Here is a 25,171-nt window from a genome sequence, read left to right on the forward strand (position 1 = left end):
AGCCTGTAACAAGATACAAGAGTTCCTTCAAATCAATAAGAGCATAAAACAAAAACAAATAAAAATAAGTTTAAAATATATATATAAACAGGGTATTCTCACATACTTGCTTATGAATCTCAGTGGGAATAGTATTTTTGTAGTATATGGCAAACCTATTTTCTTAACAATGAGAGCTCTGCATACCTTTTATCCCAGTGATTACATTTCTAGATGTCTCACAGAAATATATACACACATGCACAAAGATATGCAACAATGTTCACTGCAGCACCATTTGTGATAGAGAAAAGTTGGAAATCATCCAAATTTCCACACAGAGAAAAACACGCAAATAAATTATCTTCTGGCCGTACCATAGTACACTATACAACTTTCAAGACCTCATTTTCATATACAGAGATAAAATAATTAGCCACTCAGGTTCTAGTCTTAAATTGCTATTTCTAGACCTAGATAGTGCTAAACCGTGGGTCAAAAAAGGGTACTTGGGAAGATAACCGTATAATTATCGAACTTGTCATTACCTCCCAACTAAACCATGTAATCTCTATTTATGTATGTGTGTGACTGTGTATAAATTTTTGGAGGGGTAAGGCTCTTCTTAGATATATAAGAAAACCTCTCTCCCTTTAGCTTATTCAACCTGTCTACCTCAATTTGGTTTCACCCTCTCATGGTTCCTGTACTGACTATAAAGACTGAAGTAGAGACTTCCCCAGCAGTTCAGTGGTTAAGACTTGGTGCTTTCACTGTCAGGCTCATGTTAGATTTCTGGTTGGGGAACTAAGATCCCCCCAAATCATATGGTATGACCAAAAAAAGAAATTAAAAGACTGAAGTACGTTTCTTCAAACCAAGCCCAAGAATCAAGAAGGTGGTATTATTTTCCTTATAATAAAGTATCCACTCATTCATTTTTATTTGTTCCTTAATAAAATGAATCAAACTTTTGTGAAGCTACTTTCACTAAACACACTACTTTCACTTACCACAGTTAAAGAGTTCATTTATTTAAATCCAAAAATACATAAGAAATACTTGATACCACAAAGTCAGGGAAGGGTACTATCTGTCTAAACCTGGAATTAACAACTGAAGGCTACAGTCTTAAGTCATTAATTACTCTATATTTGAAACTTTATACATCTTTGCAGTTTAAAGCTGCAGACTTGGTTTAAGAAGTCCATAAAAGTATTAATTGTTATACCCACCCAAACCATTAAAAATTAAACCTGTGTAGCTTTGCCTGTAAGTCCAGGGCAGTTGCAACTCTAAAGTTGATATAGCCTGTCTGAGTCAGCTAAAGCTTTCTTACCCAAGCTGAATTAGTTTAAAGCTATGGCGGGAGGAGAAGGGGATGACAGAGAATGAGATGGGTGGATGGCATCACCGACTCGATGGACATGAGTTTGAGTGAACTCCGGGAATTGGTGATGGACAGGGAGGCCTGGCGTGCTATGATTCATGGGGTCGCAAAGAGTGGGTCACGACTGAGCGACTGAACTGAACTGAACCATATAACTGTTTTTTAAAAAAGAAAAAGAAACAAAAACTTACTGCATGGTACAATATAGTTCTTACAAACAACCAAGCTCAAAAAAATCCACATGGATTATTATGTTAAAACATAATAGCAAGCCAATCCATTTACGACCTACCAGAAGGCCTTTTTGTTACCCAATGGCAATCCATCCCTATTTCTCAAGTTTCCTCACCTATGGCTCAGTTGTTAGGCTATTAGGTATAACTAACCATTTTAATAATGGTCCCAAAGTGACCTGGTCAATATTCCCAACAAGAGTTGGAGACTATTTCCCCCCACCCCTTGAATCTGGGCTAACTCCGTAAACTTTGCCTTTAATTTGTAGTGAAGTCCTAGAGTCTAGGCCTCAAGATGTCCTGCAGCTTCTGCCTTCACTCTTTTGGGACTTAACTGCCATGTCAAGAAGTTTAAACTAGACTATGTATGAGGATAGATTAAGTGCAGAGAGAAGGCCCACCTTCTAGCTGTTCTCACCAAGGCCCTAGACATGTGATTAAAGCCATTTTAGATCCTCTAGCTCCGATCAACCTAAAAAATGAACACAGCCACAAAGGTGAGCTCAGATAACAGGAACAAAAAAATTGCCCAGCCATCCGAGAGAACCACAAGAACATAATAAATCATTGTTGCTGTCAGGCACTTAGATTTAGAGGTGGATTATTACAAGGCGATGCTAATATGCTTGCTGGCTTGCTTGCTCAGTCGTATCTGACTCTACAATCCTATGGACTACAGCCCACCAGGCTCCTTTGCCCATGGGATTTTCCAGGCATGACTACTAGAGTAGATTACCATTTCCTCCTTCAGGTTATCTTCCTGACCCAGGGATCAAACCCACGTTTCCTGCACCTCCTGCACTGCAGGCAGATTTTTTACCACTGAGCAATCAAGGAAGCCCATTAAGACACTGGGAGGTCTCAAATAATTGAGCAAGTCCACTTCTAGATATATATATACCCAAATGAGTTTAAAGCAGGGACTTGAACAGAATTTGTAAACCCATGTTCAAAGCAGCATTATTAACAATAGCTAAAAAGAGGAAACACCTCAAACGTCTATCAACAGATGAATAAACAAGTTATGATATACACAAACAAAGGAATATTATTCAGTCTTTATAGATAATAAAATGGTAGCTGTCAGGGGCTTGGAGGAGGAGAAGGAAATGGGGAGTTATTATTTCACAGTTTAGGATGAAAAAAGTTCTGGAGATGTACGGTAGTGATGGTTGTACAACAATATGAATATACTTAATGCCACTGAACAGTACGCTTGAAATTGGTTGAGGTAAATTCTGTTATGTACAGCTTACCGCAATTTTAAAAAACACCTCTCAGACTTCCCTGTGGTACAGTGGATAAGAATCTGCCTGCCAATGCAGGGGACACAGGTTCAATCCCTGGTCCAGAACAATTTCATATGCCGCGGGGCATCTAAGCCCTTGCACTGCTACTACTAAAGCCTGCATGTCCGAGTCTGTGCTCCGCAATGAAAGAAACTACCACCACAAGAAGCCCAAGCAACGCAATCGGAGAGTCGCCACCACTCTCCACAACTAGAGAAGGCCTGTGTACAGCAACAAAGACCCAGTGCAACCAAAAATTAATTAATTTTAAAAACTTTTAAAAAACACCTCTCTTTCCCACTTGATTTCAGAATCAGATGAGAAAAAAAACAAGGAAAAGAAAAAAGCAAAATGTCAGCTTTATCTCTGACATAAAGTTTGGTTGGAAAACATGGCTCAAAAGTGGTTTGAAAATGGCTTGCTAACACTCTTAATTCAAGTTATCCACTAGAAGTATTTCCCCTAAAATGGAGAGCCTGTCCTACACTCAGTTTACTGCACTAGCCAAGAATATGGCAAAATACTGTCTGCCTGCAGGTTAGAATGACGAGAAAGATGAAAAGGTTAGACTGACCATGCTGGTCATTCTACTGTACTCACTAATCTCCTGTATTTACTAACTTCCCCCTGTGAAAGAGAAGAGGTAGAGAAAGAAGCTAAGAGTGTTACCACAGTCAACTTTCCCTACACTGAACCAGTGTTTCCATATTATACAGTAGTATCAAAAGAAAGAAAACAAAGGGGAAGAATCGGGAAAAAAAATTCAAGAAAAATTTCCTAGGACTGAAAGACATAGGTCCTCAACTGATTAAGGAATGAAGATACAAGAAAACAACTGAACTGATGGATTTATTGATGAATTTGACTTAGTTTTAAAACTTAGAGGAGTTTTAAAGCTCTGACAAAGAATTAGGATAGAATTCAAGTTAGATCACAAAGCACTGAACAAAATAATAATCAGGTATCTAGGATATGATGCATAAGCAACAACAAAAATAAACTAATTATCAAAATTTAAAACTTTTGTGCTTCAAAGGATACCATCAAGAGAAAATTTTAGCAAATCATTTATCTAAGAAGACCTATATCTAGAATATACAAAGAATTATTACTACCCAAAAATATTAAAGATGGACAAAGGATTTAGACAGATACTTGTCCAAAGAAGATACACATACTATAAGATAAGAAGATGCTATGTTGCTTCAGTTGTGTCCAACTCTTTGTGACATCATGGACTGTAGCCTGCTAGGCTCTTCTGTCCATGGGATTCTCCAGGCAAGAACACTGGAATGGGTTGCCATGCCCTTCTCCAGGGGATCTTTCCAACCCAGGGATCGAACCCAAGTCTCCCATGTCTCCTGCATTGGCAGTTGGGTTCCTTACCACTAGCCACCAGGGAAGTCCCCAAGATAAGAAGATGACAGATGACTAATAAGTACATGACAAGATATTTAACATCATCAGCCATCAGGGAAATGCAAATGACAATGAGATACTACTTATACCCTCTAGGATGGTTATAATAAAAAAGAGAGTAGAAAATGTTGGTGAGGATATAGAGAAAGTGGAAATTTCACACACTGCTGGAAGAAAGGTAAAACTGTATAGTCTCTTTGGAAAGCAGCCTGAAAGATCCTCAAATGGTTAAATGCTTTCCATGTGATCCAGCAGTTCTATTCCTAATTATTATATATTCTAAATAAATGAAAACAAATGAAAAATTATACATAAATGTTCATAAGCAGCATTATTCAAAACAGTCAAAAAGTATACATCAACTGCTGAATGGATAGACAAAATATATCCCATACAATGGATTGTGTTTTAGTTGCTCAGTTATGCCTGACTCTTTGTGACCCCATGGACTGTAGCCCACCAGGCTCCTCTGTCCATGGAATTCTCCAGGCAAGAATACTGGAGTAGGTTGCCATTTCCTTCTTCAGTGGATCTTCCCTGACCCAGAGATTGAACCCGGGTCACCTGCATTGCAGGCAGATTCTTTACCGTCTGAGCCACCAGGGAAGCCCATACCATGAATTAGTCAGTAATAAATAAAAGTACTGCTGCACCCAACAATATGGATGAACTTAAAAACATTATGCTAAGTGAAAGTAGTCAATCATAAAAGATGGCATATTAAATGATTCCACTTATATGAAATGTCCAATATAGACAGAGACACAAAAAGTTGAGAGACTTCTAGAAAGTAGATCTGGAGAGACAGTGGATTAGAGGCAGAAAACAGATTTGTCTTTGTCTAGGGCATGCGTGGGCTGGGTTACTGGGAAGGCTGATAGGAAGGGGTGTGGGATTTCTTTTTTTTTTTTTTATTTGGCTGTGTTGGGTCTTAGGTATGACATGTGGGATCTAGTTCCCTGCTGCTGCTGCTAAGTCACTTCAGTCGTGTCCGACTCTGTGTGACCCCATAGATGGAAGCCAACCAGGCTCCCCCGTCTCTGGGATTCTCCAGGCAAGAACACTGGAGTGGGTTGCCATTTCCTTCTCCAATGTGTGAAAGTGAAAAGTAAAAGTGAAGTCGCTCAGTCAGGGATCAAACCCAGGTCCCCTGCATTGGGAGCATGGAGTCTTAGCCACTCGATCACTAGGGAAGTCCCTGGGGTTACTTTTTGAGGTAGTGAAAATGTTCTAAAATTGTGATAATGAATGCACAACTCTAAATATACTAAAAGCTAGGGAGCTGCACATTTTAAATGGGTGAATCGGATAGTATGTGAATTATATTTTCATAAAACTTGTTTTAAAAATAAGGCAACTTTTAATGCTACAGAAAACAAAGTTCTTCAAGAAGGAAAATGTAATCATAATAGACTATATGTTTCAGTATAAACAATATTTTGAGTCATAAATAACTGAATACTGGTTGATAAAAAAAATGGGATGTATTTTAGAATAGAAGAAGTAGGGTATTACAATCTAAAATTCATTTTCAAAAAAGGCCTATTAATGAAAAATGCCCTCAAACTAAGTGGTTTTTACTTTTTTAAGGAAATGGCAACCCACTCCAATATTCTTGCCTAGAGATTGCATGGACAGAGGAGCCTGGCAGGCTACAGTCCATGAGGCCACAAAGAGCTGGACACGACTGAGCAACTAACACTTTACTTTTTTAAGCGGTTGGAAAAATCCAACAAAAGATTAGTATGTCATGATACATGAAATTATCTAAAATTCAAATTTCAGTGTCCATAAATAAAGTTTTACTGGAACACAGCCACACCCATTCATTTACTTGTCTATGGCTGATTTTGAGCCACAATGGTAGAATGGGACAGTTGTGAGAGCACAAGTGGCATTTTCACTGCTTAGGACTGCTGCTCGACACTCTGAAAGTGGCAGCAATGCATTTATAACTCAACAACATTACAGTATAACCGTACTATAACTTTTTCTTCAGAACAGCAGCACGTATCTGTCATGTCCAAATAAGGAAAGGGGAATGTGGAATTCCAACGTCACACTTTTAACATAGACTTTGCTATTATATTCCTATCTTCAATATAGTCATTTGCTCTTGGAGACTTCACAATCATTAATTCTGTTAATTTTTGTGAGAAATAGTTGATTTTTCCTTTTTGACTGCTCTGTGCACTTTGCAAGATTTTAGTTCCCCGACCAGGAAATGAACCAGGTCAGAGCAGTGAAAGCGCCAAGTCCTAACCACTGGACAATCAGCTGATTCCCAGAAGCTGAATATTTTAACCACTGGACAATCAGGTAATTCCCAGAAGCTGAATATTTTTAATTTCCCTTACTCCAGAGGAAGCAGTTTGATGGCTTAGCAATAGGAACATTTTATTGCAATGTTTTCAGCTCAGAGTAAAGAAAAACTTTTCTGAAGAAAATCTTCAACCACTATCAAATACCAGATGGCTTTGGAAGTTAGTTTTTGCTGCAGTCTTCATACTGTTTCTTAATTATTTCAACCATAAATTATTAAACGTGCTTATATGCAAAACTTATGTTTCAAAAAAAGTTACCTTAATTACAAGCAATGGCAAGTTGCTTTGTACATTTACTGTGCTGTCAAAACAAGAAGACCTATATCCCTTCCTACACAAATTTGCCACAGACATGTTTTCTAAGCAAACTACGCTTCCAACAGTGTTTTTCACACACTGGTGCAAGCACAAAGGAAATTTCCTTATTTCAAAGTACTTTTAACTGTGCAACTGAGGAGCTTCCATCTACTTTTCAATCAGAAGTACAATCTACACTGTAATGACATTCTGAACAGCAAATGTCAGAGAAGAACCTAACAGAATTCTATAAATGCCTTCCAAGCAATGAATATTATCAAATAAAATCAAATACTCATAGACTAATATCAGTATCTGGCAGTACTTGGCAGTGTAAAAAAATATTTCCAAAGATGAAATATATAAAAAATACACTAGAAGGAATCAAGAGCAGAATAACTGAGACAGAAGAAAGGATAAGTGAGCTAGCAGGCAGAGTGGTGGAAATCACTGCAATGAAGCAGTGTAAAGAAAAAAGAATGAAAAGAAGTGAAGACAGGCTCAGAATCTTCTGGAACAACATTAAAAGCACCATCATTCAGGCAAAGCTACCAGTAAAGAATCCACCTGCTAATGCAGGAGACGAAAGAGACACAGGCTCAATCCCTGGGTCAGAAAGAGCCACTGGAATAAGAAATGGCAACCCACTCCAGTATTCTTGCCTGGAAAACTGTATGGACAGAGAAGCCTGGTGGGCCATAGTCCATGAGTCCACAAACAGCTGGACACAACTGAGCAACTGAACACAAACACAAAAGAAGAGCAAGCATCTGAGAAAATATTTGAAGAGATTATAGTGGAAAACTTCCCTAACGAGGGAAAAGAAATAAGACACCCAAATCCAGGAAGTGCAGAGTCCCATTCAGAATAAATCCAAGAAGAACATACTGAGAACACACACTAATCAAACTAACAAAAATACTAGAAAAAAATAATACCAGCATCAATGAAAAAAGCAACAAATAACATACAAAAGAATCACCATAAGGTTATCAGTCTTTTTTCAGCAGAAACTCTGTAGGCCAGAAGGGAGTGGCAAGTGTCTCCAGACCAGTTACCTCAAGAGTGTGTAGCTCCTGGGCACGGACAAAAAGCTGCATGTTGGTGACTAGATTGCAGACACCACTGCCACTACCACAAAGATGACATTAAGAAAGGGCAAAAGCAATTCCTAAGAGGGAATTTTATAGCAATATAATCTTAACTCAGGAATAAGAAAAATCTCAAATAAACAATCTAATCGTACACCTAAAACAACTAGAGAAAAAAATATAAACAAAACCCCAAGTTAGAAGAAAAGATATAATAAAGATAAGAGCATAAATAAATGAAATAGAAATTAAAAAAAATAGCAAAGAGCAATGAAACTAAAAGCTGGTTCTCTGAGAAGACAAACAATATTGATAAACCTTCAACCTACTCATCAAGAAAAAAAGGGAGAGGACTCAGATCAATAAAACAAGAAACAAAAAAGGAGAAGATACAACGGACACCACAAAAATACAAAGTGTCTCTTCTGGAGACATTTGCCCATATCAAGGCTTATGGAGCCTCCTTGGAGGGCATTGCTCCAGAAGATCAAGTCCTGCTCGTGCCAGGGATGCCCCTAGAGGCTGAGGCTGCCCTCGGCCAGTGTGGGGTGGAAGCTCTGAGCACTCTAGAAGTAGCTGACTGCATGCTTGGAGGTAAAGTCTATGGTTCCCTGGCCCGTGTTGAGAAAGTACGAGGTCAGACTTTCAAGGTGGCCAAACGAGAAAAAGAAGATGACAGGCCAGCCCAAGAGGTGTATGCAGTACAACTGGCTCTTTGTCAATGTTGTGCCCACCCCTGGCAAGAAGGACCCTAACGCCAACTCTTAAGTTCTCTGTAAACTTGGGTTTCTCTAATAAAGCCACTTAGACCAATCAAAAAAAAAAAAGAATTGCTTTTGCTGAATCCCATAGATTTTGGGTTGTTAATATGTTGTCATTTGTTTTGAGGTAATTTTTGATTTCCTCTTTGATTTCTTCCATGATCTCATGGTTATTTGATAGCATATTTTTTAGCCTCCATGTGTCTGTGTGTGTGTGTTTTTAATAGTTTATTTCCTGTAATCGGTTTCTAATCTCATAGCACTGTGGTCTGAAAAGATGTTTGATGCGATTTCAGTTTTCTTAAATTTACTGAGGCTTGATTTGTGACCCAAGATGTGATTTACTCCAATGTTTACTGCAGCACTATTTACAATAGCCAGGACATGGAAGCAACCAAACTGTCTACCAACAGAGGAATGGATAAAGAAAATGTGTGTCTGTGTGTGTGTTACATATAATGGAATATTACTCAGCCATAAAAAAGAACAAAACTGTGCCATTTGCAGAGACATGGATGGACCCAGAGACTGTCATACAGAGTGGAGCAAGTCAGAAAAAGAAAAATAAACATCGTATATTAACGCATATATGTGGAATCTAGAAAAATGGGATGTGTGTGCTTAGTTGCTCAGCTGTGTCTGACTCTTTGTGACCTCCCTATGAACTGTAGTCTGCCAGACTCCTCTGTCCACAGAATTTTCCAGGCAAAAACACAGGAGTGGGTTGCCATTTCCTACTCCAGGGGATCTTCCTGACCCAGGGATCCAACCCGCATCCCCTGTGTCTCCTGCACTGGCAGGTGGGTCTTTTACCACTAGCACCACCTGGGAATAGATAAGCTTATTTGCAAAGCAGAAATAGAGACACAGACACAGAATATAAATGTATGGATACCAAGAGGTGAAGGGGGGTGAAGTGGGAAGGACTGGGAGATTGGGACTGACATACATACACCATGTATAAAACAGATAGCTAAGGAGAACCGATCATATAGAACGGGGAACTCCACTCAATGCTGTATGGTGACCTAAACGGGAAGGAAATCCAAAAAAGAGGGAATATGTGTATAGATGATTCACAACATTGTAAAGCAACTGTGTGTGCATATGTGTGCATGTTGTCACTCAGTGGTGTCCGACTCTTTGCGACCCCATGGACTATAAGCCCAACAGACTCCGCTGTCTATGGGACTCCCCAGGCAAGAATACTGGAGTGGGTTATCACTTCCTACTCCAGGGGATCTTCTGGAGGAACATGTCTCCTGAGTCTCCAGCATTGGCAGGAGGATTCTTTACCACTTCACCACCTGAGAAGCCATTATACTCAAATAAAAAAGAACTCTAATGGTATCAGGAATTGATAATTATATATAGAAGCAGGAACTTTGGAATAAATGTAAAATAGTACAACCAATTAGAAGAGTACTTTGGCAATATCTATACTAAAGTTAAAAATTAGTCATTTCACTTATAGGTACATAAATAAACTCTCAAATGTGAGTTACATACAAGGAGTTACATATAAAAGTGTTCACTGAAGCACTGGAAATAAATGTATAACAATCAGAGAAAAGATAAAACTGTGACATAATCAGAAAACAAAATACAACAGAAAACTGGGAATAATCTATATGATCAGTGGTAGGAAAACAAACAAATAACAAAATATTCACACAAGAGAGTAAACATAATTTAACACAAATAACTAGTATTACACTTAACAGTATGAACAAATCTCAAAAGCAGTGTTAAATAAAAAAAAAAAGTTGAGACATCCAATGTGACATAATGTCTAATTATGTATTTTAAAATATGTGAAAACAATACCATATACTGCTTATAGATAAATATTTAATAAAAAGTATAAAAATATACTTAGGAACGGTATATACACCAAATTCAGATAATGATTAACAATGGAAAAAGAGGGTAGGGAATGCAATAAGAGAGGGCAGTATCCAAAGTGCTTCAAGGATATCTATTCGGTTTTATTCCTTAAAAAAGAATTTTTTGATCTGAAATGAAAACAGGAAATAAAATTATTTTTAAAAAGACTGAAAAACATATCCTTATATAACAATCATGCCAGAGAAGAAAAGGATGAAAGGGTCAGAGATGGAAGCAAGGCTATGAGAAATGTACCATTCTAGGCACTGGAGACACAGTAACGAACAAAACAAAGTCCTTGCTCTCATGAACAAGTAAATATATAGTATAACAAATGGCACTAAAAATAAGTGCTATGAAGAAAAATAAATCTGTAAGAAAACGTATGGGGGAACCTAAGTAAAATTATTAAATACAGGGTGCTATTTAAAGCCACAAGACAGGGAGCAAAGGCAGACAGTTGAGGTACTCCAAAATTTAGAGGTCAAGGAGATAAGGAGAAATCTTGCAAATGAGGCAGAAAGGGAACTAAGAACAGTGTTGACCTGCAAGCCAACAGAAAAAAAAAGCATCTCAAGAAGGACAGAATGATCAACTGTACCATAAGATACTGAAAGGTCAAGTAAGATAAGAACTTGATAACTAACCAATTATAAAAGTTACTGGTGATCTTGAAAATAGCTATTTTCAATAGCAACGTGGCAAAAGCCCAGTCTAAGTTCAAGAAATAAACAATGGGAGTAGATGAACTGCAAATTTAGAATACAGATAACTCTTTTAACAAGCTCTGCTATCTAGGAAATAGAGAAATTTGAGCAGCTGGAAGAGCACAGATCCAAGGGGATCTGAGTAAGCAAACGTTTTTCCCAAACACAGGAACAATTACAGCATATTTGTATGCTCATGGGAATGATGAAGTAAAAGGGGGAAACCGATGATGCAGGGTGAAAGGGGAATAACGGGTGGCTGGGATCAATAAAGAGGGGATGGGATCTAGTTAGTGCACAAGCAGAGAAATGGGTCTTACGTGTAGACAGTTGATTTATTAATAAGAGAAGAGAAGGCATATGAAGACTCAAATAAAGTCCCTATCTACAAAAATTTCAGCAAAATAGAGGGGAAAGACAAAGTAGTACTTACAAAAATATGAAATACCTTGAAAAAAATTGCTACAGGGGCACATAAGAGTATAAATAACTCACATGTAGGAGGGAAAGACTGAACAAAGAATTAAAAGGTTCACAGAGGAGGTAATGTTTGACCAAACAGTACAGCATGTGCCAAGAAAAGTAGCACAAAACCATATTAACAGATGGTAAAGCTGGAAAGTTAAGAACCGAAAAATGGAGGTACTTAGACCTTACCTGCCATGGTAACTTTGCTTAGAAGGAACCAAATGAGAGAACAAATTCATTTACAGTCTAGTTAGTGCTCAGTACTTGCTCAGTAACATATTTTCATAAAATAGTATTTAGCATAGGGTTACTATAAAGATTAAATGAGATATTATATAAATTTTTTAGTCCCTAATAAGAATTCAATAAATACCAGTTATTATTAGGAGAACAAAGATCATCGGTGGTGGTGGTAATAAAAATATAAAACTTCTGTAAACACATCTCTAGAATACCAGGTGAACTTTTCAAACTATAATCAACTTCCAACCTTTCTGCAAATTAATTCTGGTCCAACCATAAAACTAAGCCCATAATCCCTGTCACAAAAAAAAACAGAGAGAGAGAGAAATACACACACACTCCAGTTCAGTTCAGTTCAGTCGCTCAGTCGCGTCTGACTCTTTGCAACCCCATGAATCACAGCACGCCAGGCCTCCCTGTCTATCACCAACCCCCGGAGTTCACTCAAACTCATGTCCATTGAGTCGGTGATGCCATCCAGCCATCTCATTCTCTGTCGTCCCCGTCTCCTCCCACCCCAATCCCTCCCAGCATCAGACTCTTCTCCAGTGAGTCAATTCGTCACATAAGGTGGCCAAAGTATTGGAGTTTCAGCTTTAGCATCAGTCCTTCCAATGAACACCCAGGATTGAGCTCCTCCAGAATGGACTGGTTGGACGTCCTTGCAGTCCAAGGGACTCTCAAGAGTCTTCTCCAGCACCACAGTTCAAAAGCATCAATTCTTCGGCGATCAGCTTTCTTCACAGTTCAACTCTCACATCCATACACGACCACGGGAAAAACCATAGCCTTGACTAGACAGACCTTCGTTGGCAAAGTAATGTCTCTGCTTTTTAATATGCTATCTAGGTTGGTTATAACTTTCCTTCCAAGGAGTAAGCGTCTTTTAATTAGAAGGGAATTATAATCTACTCAGTTTCCTTTGAGTTGGATAGGCTTAATGACTGACTTCATTCTAGGAACCAGTATGAATGTAAGACCTATGTCAGAGTGGAAGTCCCAGAACAAACCATCTTCTTGTCTGCCAGTTCTCCTCATTAAAGAATATCCTACGAAAAAGTCAGATCACCAAAAGTTATCCTACATATCTATCAAATCCATTATGATTGAGTCTACACCCAAAGGATTCAGTTAAGAATAAACAGATTTTCTAAGTTAAAGAAAATCTGACAATCTAGACTATAAAATGTTAATGATTAAATTATATTTCTATTAGTTGGACTTCTAACTAGACAAAATATACTGAAAAGCACAACAAGAAAATGTTCACACAATTGTTAAATATGGTATTATACTATTTTAAAACTATAAATTACAACTGCATAGCAAAAAAGAAATAAGGTTATAAAAAACATTGCCAGTGGTTAGTGCTGGATGGAATACTTGTAGGAAATTAAAAATTTTTCCTATATAAATTTCCTTCAAGAAACAAATAATACTTTGTCTACTGATCAATCTTTTTTAATTACTAAAAAGTAAACAACTCAAGTCAAATCTCTACTTTTCTCTAGAAATAAGCTTGCTTACATCATTTCTAATCATTTCTGTGCATATCTAAACACAGAAAATTATATTTTAGGTAAATATATAATGGGAAGTGGTGTTTTCTGGGGTATTTTTCTTTATAAAAATGGAATTGTACAATATATTTTGGTTTGCAACTGGCTTTTTTCATTCAATGGTAAACCACGGGACATTTCTCCATATCGATATATAAAAACCATCTATCCTTATAGTTATATACTATTTTCACTGTAGAATGGTATAATAATTTTTAGCCAAAGAATGGACAATAAAGTTATTGCCAATTTTTTGCTATTACAGTGCTGTAAATATCATTTAATAATTGTGAACATATTAAAAGAATAATGGCTAACATCTGAATGCTTATTATATGCCAACTGCCACAAGCTTTTATATGAATTAAACATACTCAGTTCAGTCGCTCAGTCGTGTCCGACTCTCCGCGACCCCATGAATCACATCACGCCAGGCCTCCCTGTCCATCACCAACTACCGGAGTTCACTCAAACTCATGTCCACAGAATCAGTGATGCCATCCAGCCATCTCATTCTGTGTCATCCCCTTCTCCTCCCGCCCCCAACTTTTTCCTAGTATCAGAGTCTTTTCCAGTGAGTCAACTCTTTGCATGAGGTGCCCAAAGTATTGCAGTTTCAGCTTCAGCATCAGTCCTTCCAATGAACACCCAGGATTGATCTCCTCCAGAATGGCCTGGTTGGATCTCCTTGCAGTACAAGGGACTCTCAAGAGTCTTCTCCAGCACCACAGTTCAAAAGCATCAATTCTTCGGCGATCAGCTTTCTTCACAGTCCAACTCTCACATCCATACATGACCACGGGAAAAACCATAGCCTTGACTAGATGGACCTTTGTTGGCAAAGTAATGTCTCTGCTTTTTAATATACTATCAAGGTTGGTCATAACTTTCCTTCCAAGGGGTAAGCGTCTTTTAATTTCATGGCTGCAATCAGCATCTGCAGTGATTTTGGAGCTCCAAAAAATAAAGTCTGACACTGTTTCCACTGTTTTTCCATCTATTTCCCATGAAGTGATGGGACCAGATGCCATGATCTTTGTTTTCTGAATGTTGAGCTTTAAGCCAACCTTTTCACTCTCCTCTTTCACTTTCATCAAGAGGCTTTTTAGTTCCTCTTCACTTTCTGCCATAAGGGTAGTGTCATCTGCATATCTGAGGTTATTGATATTTCTCCCAGCAATCTTGATTCCAGCTTGTGCTTCTTCCAGCCCAGCGTTCCTCATGATGTACTCTGCATATAAGTTAAATAAGCAGGGTGACAATATACAGCCTTGACGTACTCCTTTTCCTATTTGGAACCAGTCTGTTGTTCCATGTACAGTTCTGACTGTTGCTTCCTGACCTGCATACAGGTTTATCAAGAGGCAGGTCAGGTGGTCTGGGATTCCCATCTCTTTCAGAATTTCCACAGTTTATTGTGATCCACACAGTCAAAGGCTTTGGCATAGTCAATTAAACATACTACAGTATCACTATTCACATTACTATTTGTATAACACATTTTTTTCCTCTGTAACCTGCCTATTCATACTTGTTTCCTCTGAAAATTGAGTTCTTTTTTTAAAAATTGGCCAGGATACAAATTTGATCTAAAAAGTTTCTAGCAGAATATTCCCAGGAGTTCCATGAAAATGTCTGGCATATGGGCATTTATACATTCCACAAATACTATCTGAGAAGCTGCTGCTGCTGCTGCTAAGTCACCTCAGTCGTGTCTGACTCTGTGTGACCCCATAGACGGCAGTCCACCAGGCTCCCCCGTCCCTGGGATTCTCCAGGCAAGAACACTAGAGTGGGTTGCCATTTCCTTCTAAAATCTGAGAAGCTATGAGTGAGCAAAACAGACTTGAACTCTGGATTCTAAACTTTTAGCCTAGCAAACACTGGGTTAATAAGAGGAAAGCAAAAAAGAGTGAACAGGGGAACACATCAATTAGAGAAACACTACACCAGTCAATATACAATTATAATTACCTCTTAAAACAGTCTTGCCTCATCCTGTGGATCTTAGCTACTACTGATTAAGCTACTACTAGTTGCCTGGATAATCCCAGGGACGGTGGAGCCTAGTGGGCTGCCGTCTATGGGATTGCACAGAGTCGGACACAACTGAAGCGACTTAGCAGCAGCAGCAGCTTAATCTTAAAATACTGCTTTACTTACACAGTTTTTATGCTCAAGAACTAATAACTTCTCTCTTTAGTATTTCTCAAGTATACATAACTCACTCTCTACACTATTTCAAACCTTTACCACTAAAGGCTTTCCTTATGTTTCCCACTACTTCCCCTACAACTTCTTAGAGAACCACTTAAGTAGACCTCAGTGCCTACGTCACAGGAAAAAAAAAAGTCCCTAATCCTTCCAGTCCTACATCATGAGGAACACTGGGCTGGAAGAAGCACAGGCTGGAATCAAGATTGCCGGGAGAAATATCAATAACCTCAGATATGCAGATGACACCACCCTTATGGCAGAAAGTGAAGAGGAACTCAAAAGCCTCTTGATGAAAGTGAAAGAGGAGAGTGAAAAGGTTGGCTTGAAGCTCAACATTCAGAAAACAAAGATCATGGCATCTGGTCCCATCACTTCATGGGAAATAGATGGGGAAACAGTGGAAACAGTGTCAGACTTTATTTTTTTGGGCTCCAAAATCACTGCGGATGCTGATTGCAGCCATGAAATTAACAGACGCTTACTCCTTGGAAGGAAAGTTATGACCCACCTAGATAGCATATTAAAAAGCAGAGACATTCCTTTATCAACCAAGGTCCATCTAGTCAAGGCTATGGTTTTTCCCGTGGTCATGTATGGATGTGAGAGTTGGACTGTGAAGAAAGCTGACTGCTGAAGAATTGATGCTTTTGAACTGTGGTGCTGGAGAAGACTCTTGAGAGTCCCTTGGACTGCAAGGAGATCCAACCAGTCCATTCTAAAGGAGATCAATCCTGGGTGTTCATTGGAAGGACTGATGCTAAAGCTGAAACTCCAATACTTTGGCTACCTCATGCGACAAGCTGACTCACTGGAAAAGACTCTGATGCTAGGAGGGATTGGGGGCAGGAGGAGAAGGGGACGACAGAGAATGAGATGGCTGGATGGCATCGCCGACTCAATGGACATGAGTTTGAGTGAACTCCGGTAGTTGGTGATGGACAGGGAGGCCTGGCATGCTGTGATTCATGGGGTCGCAAAAAGTCGGACACAACTGAGCGACTGGACTGAACTGAATCCTTCCAGAAGAGAAGGAAATCAACACTTATAAAGCATTTATACAGATCACTTTAAAAAAAGCAGAAGAGATGTTCTGGAGGTATGATTAACATTTCAAAAAAGCTTAAAACAAATTACACAGAGAAGTACAATTCCACAGGCTATTACTTTATAATGCAGATTGGTAAACAATTATTTCAAGGTGTTATTTTCAACAAAATATTTTAATCAAGTCCACCTCTGGTACTTAATCACACATTCAAAAGATAAATTATAATACAATGGACGTGAACTGTAATGGACCATGTATAAAGTCCCAGTGAAATACACTGAAAGGCAGGATTAATTCCGCCTGGAAAGGTTTCACAGAGATAACATTTGAGCAGGTCCTGGAAGGATAATTCAGCTCTTCTGCTGCACATACCTCCTGTCTACTTCTGGTTAAAAAATTAAGAGAATTTAACTTTGGGATGGGTAAATCTTTAAAAACCATCTAGTACCTAGGTTTCGCACCTTTATTTTAAAGTAACAAAATCTTTCCTTTAAAAGTCTACCTGAAAACTTTAGTATATAGAACATATAAACATGGACCTGCTCTTTTGAAAGAAGAGGAAGTTATTGGAAAACACTGCTAGTCTTAATCAACCTCCTTCACTTTAAAATAAGAAAACTGAGACACTGAGGACAATGATTTGACAAAAGACCACAAAAATGTAATAAAAAAATAAAAGACCACAAAAATGTAGAACTGCCACAACTACTCAAAGAATACCTTTTAAGCATTATCTTCTCTTTGAAGTCTTTTTCTAACTCTCTCCCCAGGTTGAGTTTTACCACTTCTCACTTTATTCCTTGCTATACCCAGCACATGCTTCTATTATGGTTTCTATAAAACTCCAGGGCTCTAATTATATCTTTTTAATGTGTCTATGTCCCTCTACTATACTGGAAGCTCCCTGAAGGCAGGGACTGTCTTAATCATCTTTATATACCCAGTACCTAGAATAAAACATCATTTATTAAGTTACATTCAACCACATTTCAGAAAAGATTTAAAGATATCTCAATGCATAGCACACAGTAAGACTTTTAGCATTTTTCAAATGAATTTGCCAAAAATGAGGTCATTAAATGAATATATTGAAAGCAATTAGAACAATATCTGATACACAGAGTACTTTCTATAAACATTACTTGATATTATGTAAGTTTATATAGGTAAAAAAAAAACAAACAAACCTGAAGCTATTATTTAATCTGGATGGCAAAAACTAAATAACTTTTCTCAAAGTTTCAACTAGCTCTAATATAACCACATTTTTTATGAGAAGGAGGGAAAATCTGGCCTAATCATAAAGACCTATCACCTGGGAAAAATAGTATAAAGAGTTGTGTTCTGTTAATCTCTAGACTTAGACCGAAGGAAGAAATTAGGCCTATCTTCAATTTAGGGCTAAAACACTTCTTTTTCTACCTTAGTTTCAGTCACCTATACATTGGGGGTGATGGGGAGTGAAAAAGATTATCTCTAAGGTTCTTTCTAGCTCTAACAATGTAGGGGCATAAAACAAATTAAAAACCAGAGTGCTTCAGCTTCCAACTCAATATGAATAAAAACTTTATAAAAATCAGTAAATGGTGCACTGGATTTGGTGTCAGATGGACAGGGTGTTCATATCAACTCTATAATTATTTAGGTGTGTAATTTAAAGCAAGAAGCAAACTCTCTAGATCTCAGTTTCCTCAACCTTTAAAATAAAGTTGGACAATATAATCTCTCTTTAAAATACATTATAGTCATGGCATTTTATGGAATAAGTTACATGTGAAGAAAATATTTAGGTGGGGATTGTTATTACAGATGTTTAGAGGATTATAGTATAAACCAAAAATTGAAAAATTCAGGATTGGGAGAAATCTTACAAGTCTTCTCTGACTCACCCAAATGAGACTCAAGATCTTAGAAGAGGGCACCCAACCATTCTTAGCAATGAGAAACAACCCATGGAAATAAGTTACCTCATCTTAGGCCAACTCTAATACGTAAGTTCTTTTACTGAAACTACACAATCCTCTAGTAACTTCCAGCCAGTAGTTTTATCCCTTTCAATTACAGGCACCTCAAGTAATTGTGGATAGTGACACTATGCCCCTTACGTAGCCCTTCAAAATTAAAATCCTCAGTTCCTTCAGTTCAGTCGCTCAGTCATGTCCGACTCTTTGCAACCCCATGAATCACAGAACGCCAGGCCTCCCTGTCCACCTCCTTCAACTTTTCCTTAAATATAATACCAAGTGTCCCTGACCATCCAGGCTGCCTTCCTCAGAAAAACCCCATTCTTGAATAGTATGGAAGTTCCTTAAAAAAGTAAAAACAGAGCTACCATATGACCCTACAATCCCACTCCTGGGCATATATCCAGAGAAAAACATGGTCTGAAAAGATATTTGCACACCCAGTGTTCACTGCAGCACCGTTTGGAACAGCCAAGGCACGGAAGCAACCTAAATGTCCATGGACAGAGGAATGGATAAAAGACGTAATACATACATACAATGCAATATTACTCAACCATTAAAAAGAATGAAATAATGGGCCTAGAGAGTGTCATACTGAGTGAAGTCAGACAGAGGAGAAATACCATATAATATCCCTTATATTCGGAATCTTAAAAAAAAAAGATACAAATGAACTTTAAAAACCTGAAACTCATAGGCTTAGAAAATGAACTTATGGCTGACTGGTGGAAAAAGGGAATTTGGGAAAGTCAGGTACATACTGCTATAGTTTAAATGGATAACCAGCAAGGTACTGGATAGCACATGGAACTCTGCTCAACGTTATGTGGCAGCCTGGATAGGTGAGCGTTTTGGGGGAGAACGGATACATGCATTTGTATGGCTGAATTCCTTGTTTGGTCACTTGAAACTACTACAACACTGTTAATCCGTTACAGACCAATACAAAATAAGAAGTTTAAAAAAAAAAGGAAAGAAAAACCTCGATTCTTGCCTGAGAGAATGTCAAAACTACTCGAACAAACCCTCCCATTCTGACTTCCTGATTCCTAGTGGAACCCAAGATCTCCCCCTCTTAGAGCTGACACAACATAGATGCCCCTAACTGCCCTTGCCACCTCCATCCAAGCAAGTTTTTGGGGTGGGAAATAGTGCCCCTGATGCTCCTTCGGAAGATTAGGATAAAAGAAGTGACCACAGCGGGAACAGAGGGGCCCGCCTCCCGCTCTTCTCCCAGGTTCAAGCCTCCTCCCTTACCGGTATTGCTTGGGGTCGCTGGGAGACTTAATGATCTCAGGATCTCCGGCATTATTGACAGGCCCCCTCCGTCCCTCCTCCTCAGATTCATCGGCTCCGAGACGGGCAACCCGGCCGCTCTCGCCCAAATCTTGCCCATTGGGCTGCAGGTCTGGGCAGCTGCAGGTGGACTTCGCCTTGTTCCTTCCAGGCATGGTCAGTGTAGGAAAGCGTCGGGCAGCCGCCGAGTCTTCACACCGACCCCGGGCTTCTATTCTCCTAAGCGCCGCGAGCTCCCGCCCGGCCTCACACAACTTCCTCCCAGTGGAACAGACTGCAGCAACCGCGACTCTCCTCAGCATTCACTACCAAGCCGGAACGCTGGGCATGCCGTTCCCTAGGGTCCACCTCCTCCTCCTACTCCTCCAGCCGCTCCTCCTCCTCCGCGTTCCAGAGGCGGTGGCGGCCGGCGCTGTTGCTGCCGCAGCCGCTGAGGTGGACAGGCCTGAACCCCTCCCCCAATCCGGTCTCCCTCAAGCCAACTTCCCTCATCCCCCCCGCCCTCCAGACCGTCAATGACGCAACTTATTCTAGCCAATCAAAAGGCAAGAGAGCAGTCACGCGCAAGTAACCAACCAATAGGAATAGGGAATAAAAAAAGGAGCCAAAGAGACCTGGCCGGATTCTCAGAGCACCCAGCGAGCTTTTCGAAACCAGAGGTAGGAGGGGCGAAGAAGAAGAGGCGGAGAGAGCGGCGCGGAGGACGACGGGAGAAGGGCGCAGGACTACTGCGCCTTGTTTATGACGTAAGCGTGGAGGTAGTTTGAGGTAGCAACTGAGTGGGGTCTGTGGCTCAGAGGAAAATATTCCCCTGATGCGAAAACTGGTAAGGGAGTGGAGAAAATTAATCCCCCAGCCTTTCCCCCACCATTTATGTCATATTTTGTGCATCCTGCCTCTCAAACCTGGGGTGGAGACTTTGGCAGTGACTGAGCACGTTTTTTTCTGCCGCCGGATGGAAGCGGCCTCTGAGTGGAGCTGCGCGGAACGATCGAAATAGTCGTTTTGAGTCTCCTTTTTTGTAGCCTGCCAGACATTAGTGTTGCTCGCCCTCAAGGCCTAGAAAGTGCTTAAAAGACAGGTGTAGATGTGTTCACTCTACTGTGCGAAAACGTTTTTTACCTCCCTCGCAGACGAGAGTTCACAGCGTTCAGTTCAGTTCGGTGGCTCAGTCATCTGACTCTTTGCGACCCCATGAACCGCAGCACGCCAGGCCTCCCTGTCCATCACCAACTCCCGGAGTCCACCGAAACCCATGTCCATCCAGTCGGTGAGGCCATCCAACCTTCTCATCTGTTGTCCTCTTCTCCTCCTGCCCTCAATCTTTCCCAGCATCAGGGTCTTATCAAATGCGTCAGCTCTTCGCATGAGGTGGCCAAAGTATTGGAATTTCAGCTTCAGCATCAATCCTACCAGTGAACACCCAGGACTGATGTCCTTTAGAATGGACTGGTTGGATCTCCTTGCAGCCCAAGGGACTCTCAAGAGTCTTCTCCAACATCACAGTTCAGAAGCATCAATTCTTCGGCGCTCAACTTTGTTTATACTCCAACTCTCACAGCCATACGTGACCACTGGAAAATCTATAGCCTTGACTAGACGGACCTTTGTTGGCAAAGTAATGTCTCTGCTTTTTAATATGCTGTCTAAGTTGGTCATAACTTTCCTTCCAAGGAGTAAGCGTCTCTTAATATCATGGCTGCAGTCACCATCTGCAGTGATTTTGGAGTCCAGAAAAATAAAGTCAGCCACTGTTTCCCCATCTATTTGCCATGAAGTGATAGGACCAGATGCCACAATCTTAGTTTTCTGAATGTTGAGTTTTAAGCCAACTTTTTCACTCTCCTCTTTCACTTTCATCAAAAGGCTCTTTAGTTCTTCACTTTCTGCCATAAGGGTGATGTCATCTGCGTATCTGAGGTTATTGATATTTCTCCCAGGAAGCTTGATTCCAGCTTGTGCTTCCTCCAGCCCAGTATTTCTCATGATGTACTCTGCATATAAGCTAAATAAGCAGGGTGACAATATACAGTTTTGACGTACTCCTTTTCCTACTTGGAACCAGTCTGTTGTTCCATGTCCAGTTCTAACTGTTGCTTCCTCACCTGCATACAGGTTTCTCAAGAGGCAAGTCGGGTGGTCTAGTATTCACATCTCTTAAAGAATTTTCCACAGTTTATTGTGATCCACACAGTCAAAGGTGTTAAGTGAGCCAACTTTTATTGAGCAGCCATCTCATGTCAGGCTTCTACCCTCAAGTCCTTTTTCCCAAAGGTTTTTCTGCTTTCAACGGCTTTCAGTAGGCAGAATGTAATTGAAACAAACATACCTGAAAATAAAAAGCAACTGCCATACAATATATTTTATTAACTATGAGATATGGATTCCTAGCACACCAAAGGAATAAATATGAATGAATGGAAAACACTTGAAGCAAGGAGATTTATTGATGATTGTTTTAAGTCTTTAAATTTTTCTAGGTGTCCCCAACTCCAGGCCCAGGGAATATGGTCATAAACAAAACAAAAATCTTTGCCTTCTTGGAGCTTGAATTCAAAGGGGGAGAAACATAAAATTGATTTTTTTTTAAGTGAAAGCTATGACAACGCAGGATAAATAAATAAAAAGTTGGGAAGGAGAAGTGCAAAGATTCAAGTAGGAGATTATGAAACCTGAACTAGGGCAGCAGATGAGATCAGTTCAGTTCAGTCGCTCAGTCGTGTCCGACTCCTTTCGACCCCATGAATCACAGCACGCCAGGCCTCCCTGTCCATCACCAACTCCTGGAGTTCACTCAAACTCATGCCCATCGAGTCGGTGATGTTAATTGAAAAATATTGCTCAAATATTCCAGTTTGTTTTCAAGAACCTATCATTTTTATAGTAAGCAACTCCACTAGATTGCATCATCCCTTCCAATATATGTGTATTGCAAGGAGATCCAACCAGTCCATTCTATTTTTTTTTATTGGAGGCAAATTATATTAATATATTGGTTGGTTTTGCCATACATTGACACGAATCCGCCCCGGGTGTACATGTGTTCCCCCTCTTGAACCCCCCTCCCACCTCCCTCTTCTCCATATCCTCCCTCCACGTCATCCCCGTGCACCAGCCCCAAGCATCCTGTATCATGCGTCGAACCTGGACTGGTGATTCATTTCACATATGATAATATACATGCTACAATGCCATTCTCCCAAATCATCCTGCCTTCACCCTCTCCCACAGAGTCCCAAAGACTGTTCTATACACCTATGTCTCTTTTGCTGTCTAGAATACGGGGTTAAGGTTACCATCTTTCTAAATTCCATATATATGCGTTAGTATACTGTATTGATGTTTTTCTTTCAGGCTGACTTCACTCTGTATAATAGGCTCCAATTTCATCCACTTCATTAGAACTGACTCAGTGCATTCTTTTTGATGGCTGAAAAATACTCCATTGTGTATATGTACCAAAGCTTTCTTATCCATTCATCTGCAGATGGACATCTAGGTTGCTTCCATGTTCTCGCTATTATAAACAGTGCTGCAATGAACATTGGAGTACATGTGTTTCTTTCAATTCTTGTTTCCTCGGTGTATACACCCAGGAGTGCGATTGCTGGATCATATGGCAGTTCTGTTTCCAGTTTTTTCAGGAATCTCCACACTGTTCTCCATAGTGGCTGTACTAGTTTGCATTCCCACCAACAGTGTAAGAGGGTTCCCTCAACCAGTCCATTCTAAAGGAGATCAGTCCTGGGTGTTCATTGGAAGGACTGATGCTAAAGCTGAAAGTCCAATACTTTGGCCAACTCATGCAAAGAGTTGACTCACTGGAAAAGACTCTGATGCTGGGAGGGATTGGGGGCAGGAGGAAACGGGGACGACAGAGGATGAGACGGCTGGATGGCATCACCGACTCGACGGACATGAGTTTGAGTGAACTCCGGGAGTTGGTGATGGACAGGGAGGCCTGGCGTGCTGTGATTCATGGGGTCGCAAAGAGTCGGACGTGACTGAGTGACTGAACTGACTGACTGAACAGGCTATTACTATATTACTATTGAAATATAGTAACGATCTGTAATTAGGCATTCATTTATTCATTTAGCCAACAAAGTGAGCTCTAACATGTACCAGACACTGGGAATAGAGTAATGAACAAGAAGTTTTCCTGTTCTTTTGAAACTTACAAGAGGATGAATTGGAAATGTGGAATATTGATTCTAAGTCGAGTAAGAGTGCACAGTTATCTATTTTACTTTAAGTGTCTGAAATTTCCCTATTAATGATGCAGTGTCATCTTTACAACTCCTCCTAAATGCCAGTAATACCCTTGAGAGAAATTTAAAATGAGCACCATTTTGTGAATGGATTTGTTCTGATTTCCCCCTCTTTGAAGCACCCCATGGCCAACTTGAGATCACCATGAATGTGGGTGGATGAAGACATTGCTAAGTATGGGAGGAAAGGAACAGAAAGAAGAAATAGGTAAACAACATATTTACAGTTAAGTCCTGGGCCCACGCTCTAGGCAATTATGCCTTTGGAGCTTTAGTTATTAATGTCCTGCCCACTCCACTTTTTGCAGCCTTGTATCTAGGTCAGGAAGTAGGCATATTCTTGTAGAATCTTCTGTTGTGAGACTAAATATGTGCAAAACATACCAACAAATTTGTGTGACTGTAAAAATAGTTTTCTCCTGTACTATAAGCATACTTCTAGGAATAGTTTGGTGTTCAAACTTCAAAATAAGTTAAGAATAACTCTAAAACATGTGAGTTGCTCATGTTCCTGTGTGTGTTTCAGTCATGTCTGACTCTGTGATCCTATGGACTGTAGCTGCCAGTCTCTCTGTGCATGGAATTTTCCAGGCAAGAATACTAGAGTGGGTTGCCATTTTCTCCTCCAGGGTCTCTTCCCATGCCAGGGATCAAACCCTTGTCTCTTGCATCTCCTGCATTGACAGATGGATTCTTTACCACACGTTGTGTGTGTGCACGCTCAG

General features: G+C 39.8%; 1 protein-coding gene across 2 annotated transcripts in view; it reads right to left on the reverse strand.

The window, feature by feature from the left end:
* Nucleotides 1-20,648, reverse strand: part of NRDC (nardilysin convertase) — a 112,592-nt gene extending 91,944 nt beyond the window's left edge. For both annotated transcript variants that reach the window (XM_055401917.2, XM_055401916.2), the window contains exon 1: nucleotides 20,137-20,648. In XM_055401917.2, coding sequence (XP_055257892.1) covers nucleotides 20,137-20,477 — 341 coding nt within the window. In that variant the 5' untranslated portion in view covers nucleotides 20,478-20,648. The remainder of the gene's footprint in view (nucleotides 1-20,136) is intronic.
* Between the last annotated feature and the right edge of the window lie 4,523 nt (nucleotides 20,649-25,171).

Source organism: Moschus berezovskii, chromosome 4, assembly GCF_049115385.1.
Source record: "Moschus berezovskii isolate FMDL1 chromosome 4, NW_MosBer_1.0, whole genome shotgun sequence".
Lineage (NCBI taxonomy): Eukaryota > Metazoa > Chordata > Mammalia > Artiodactyla > Moschidae > Moschus > Moschus berezovskii.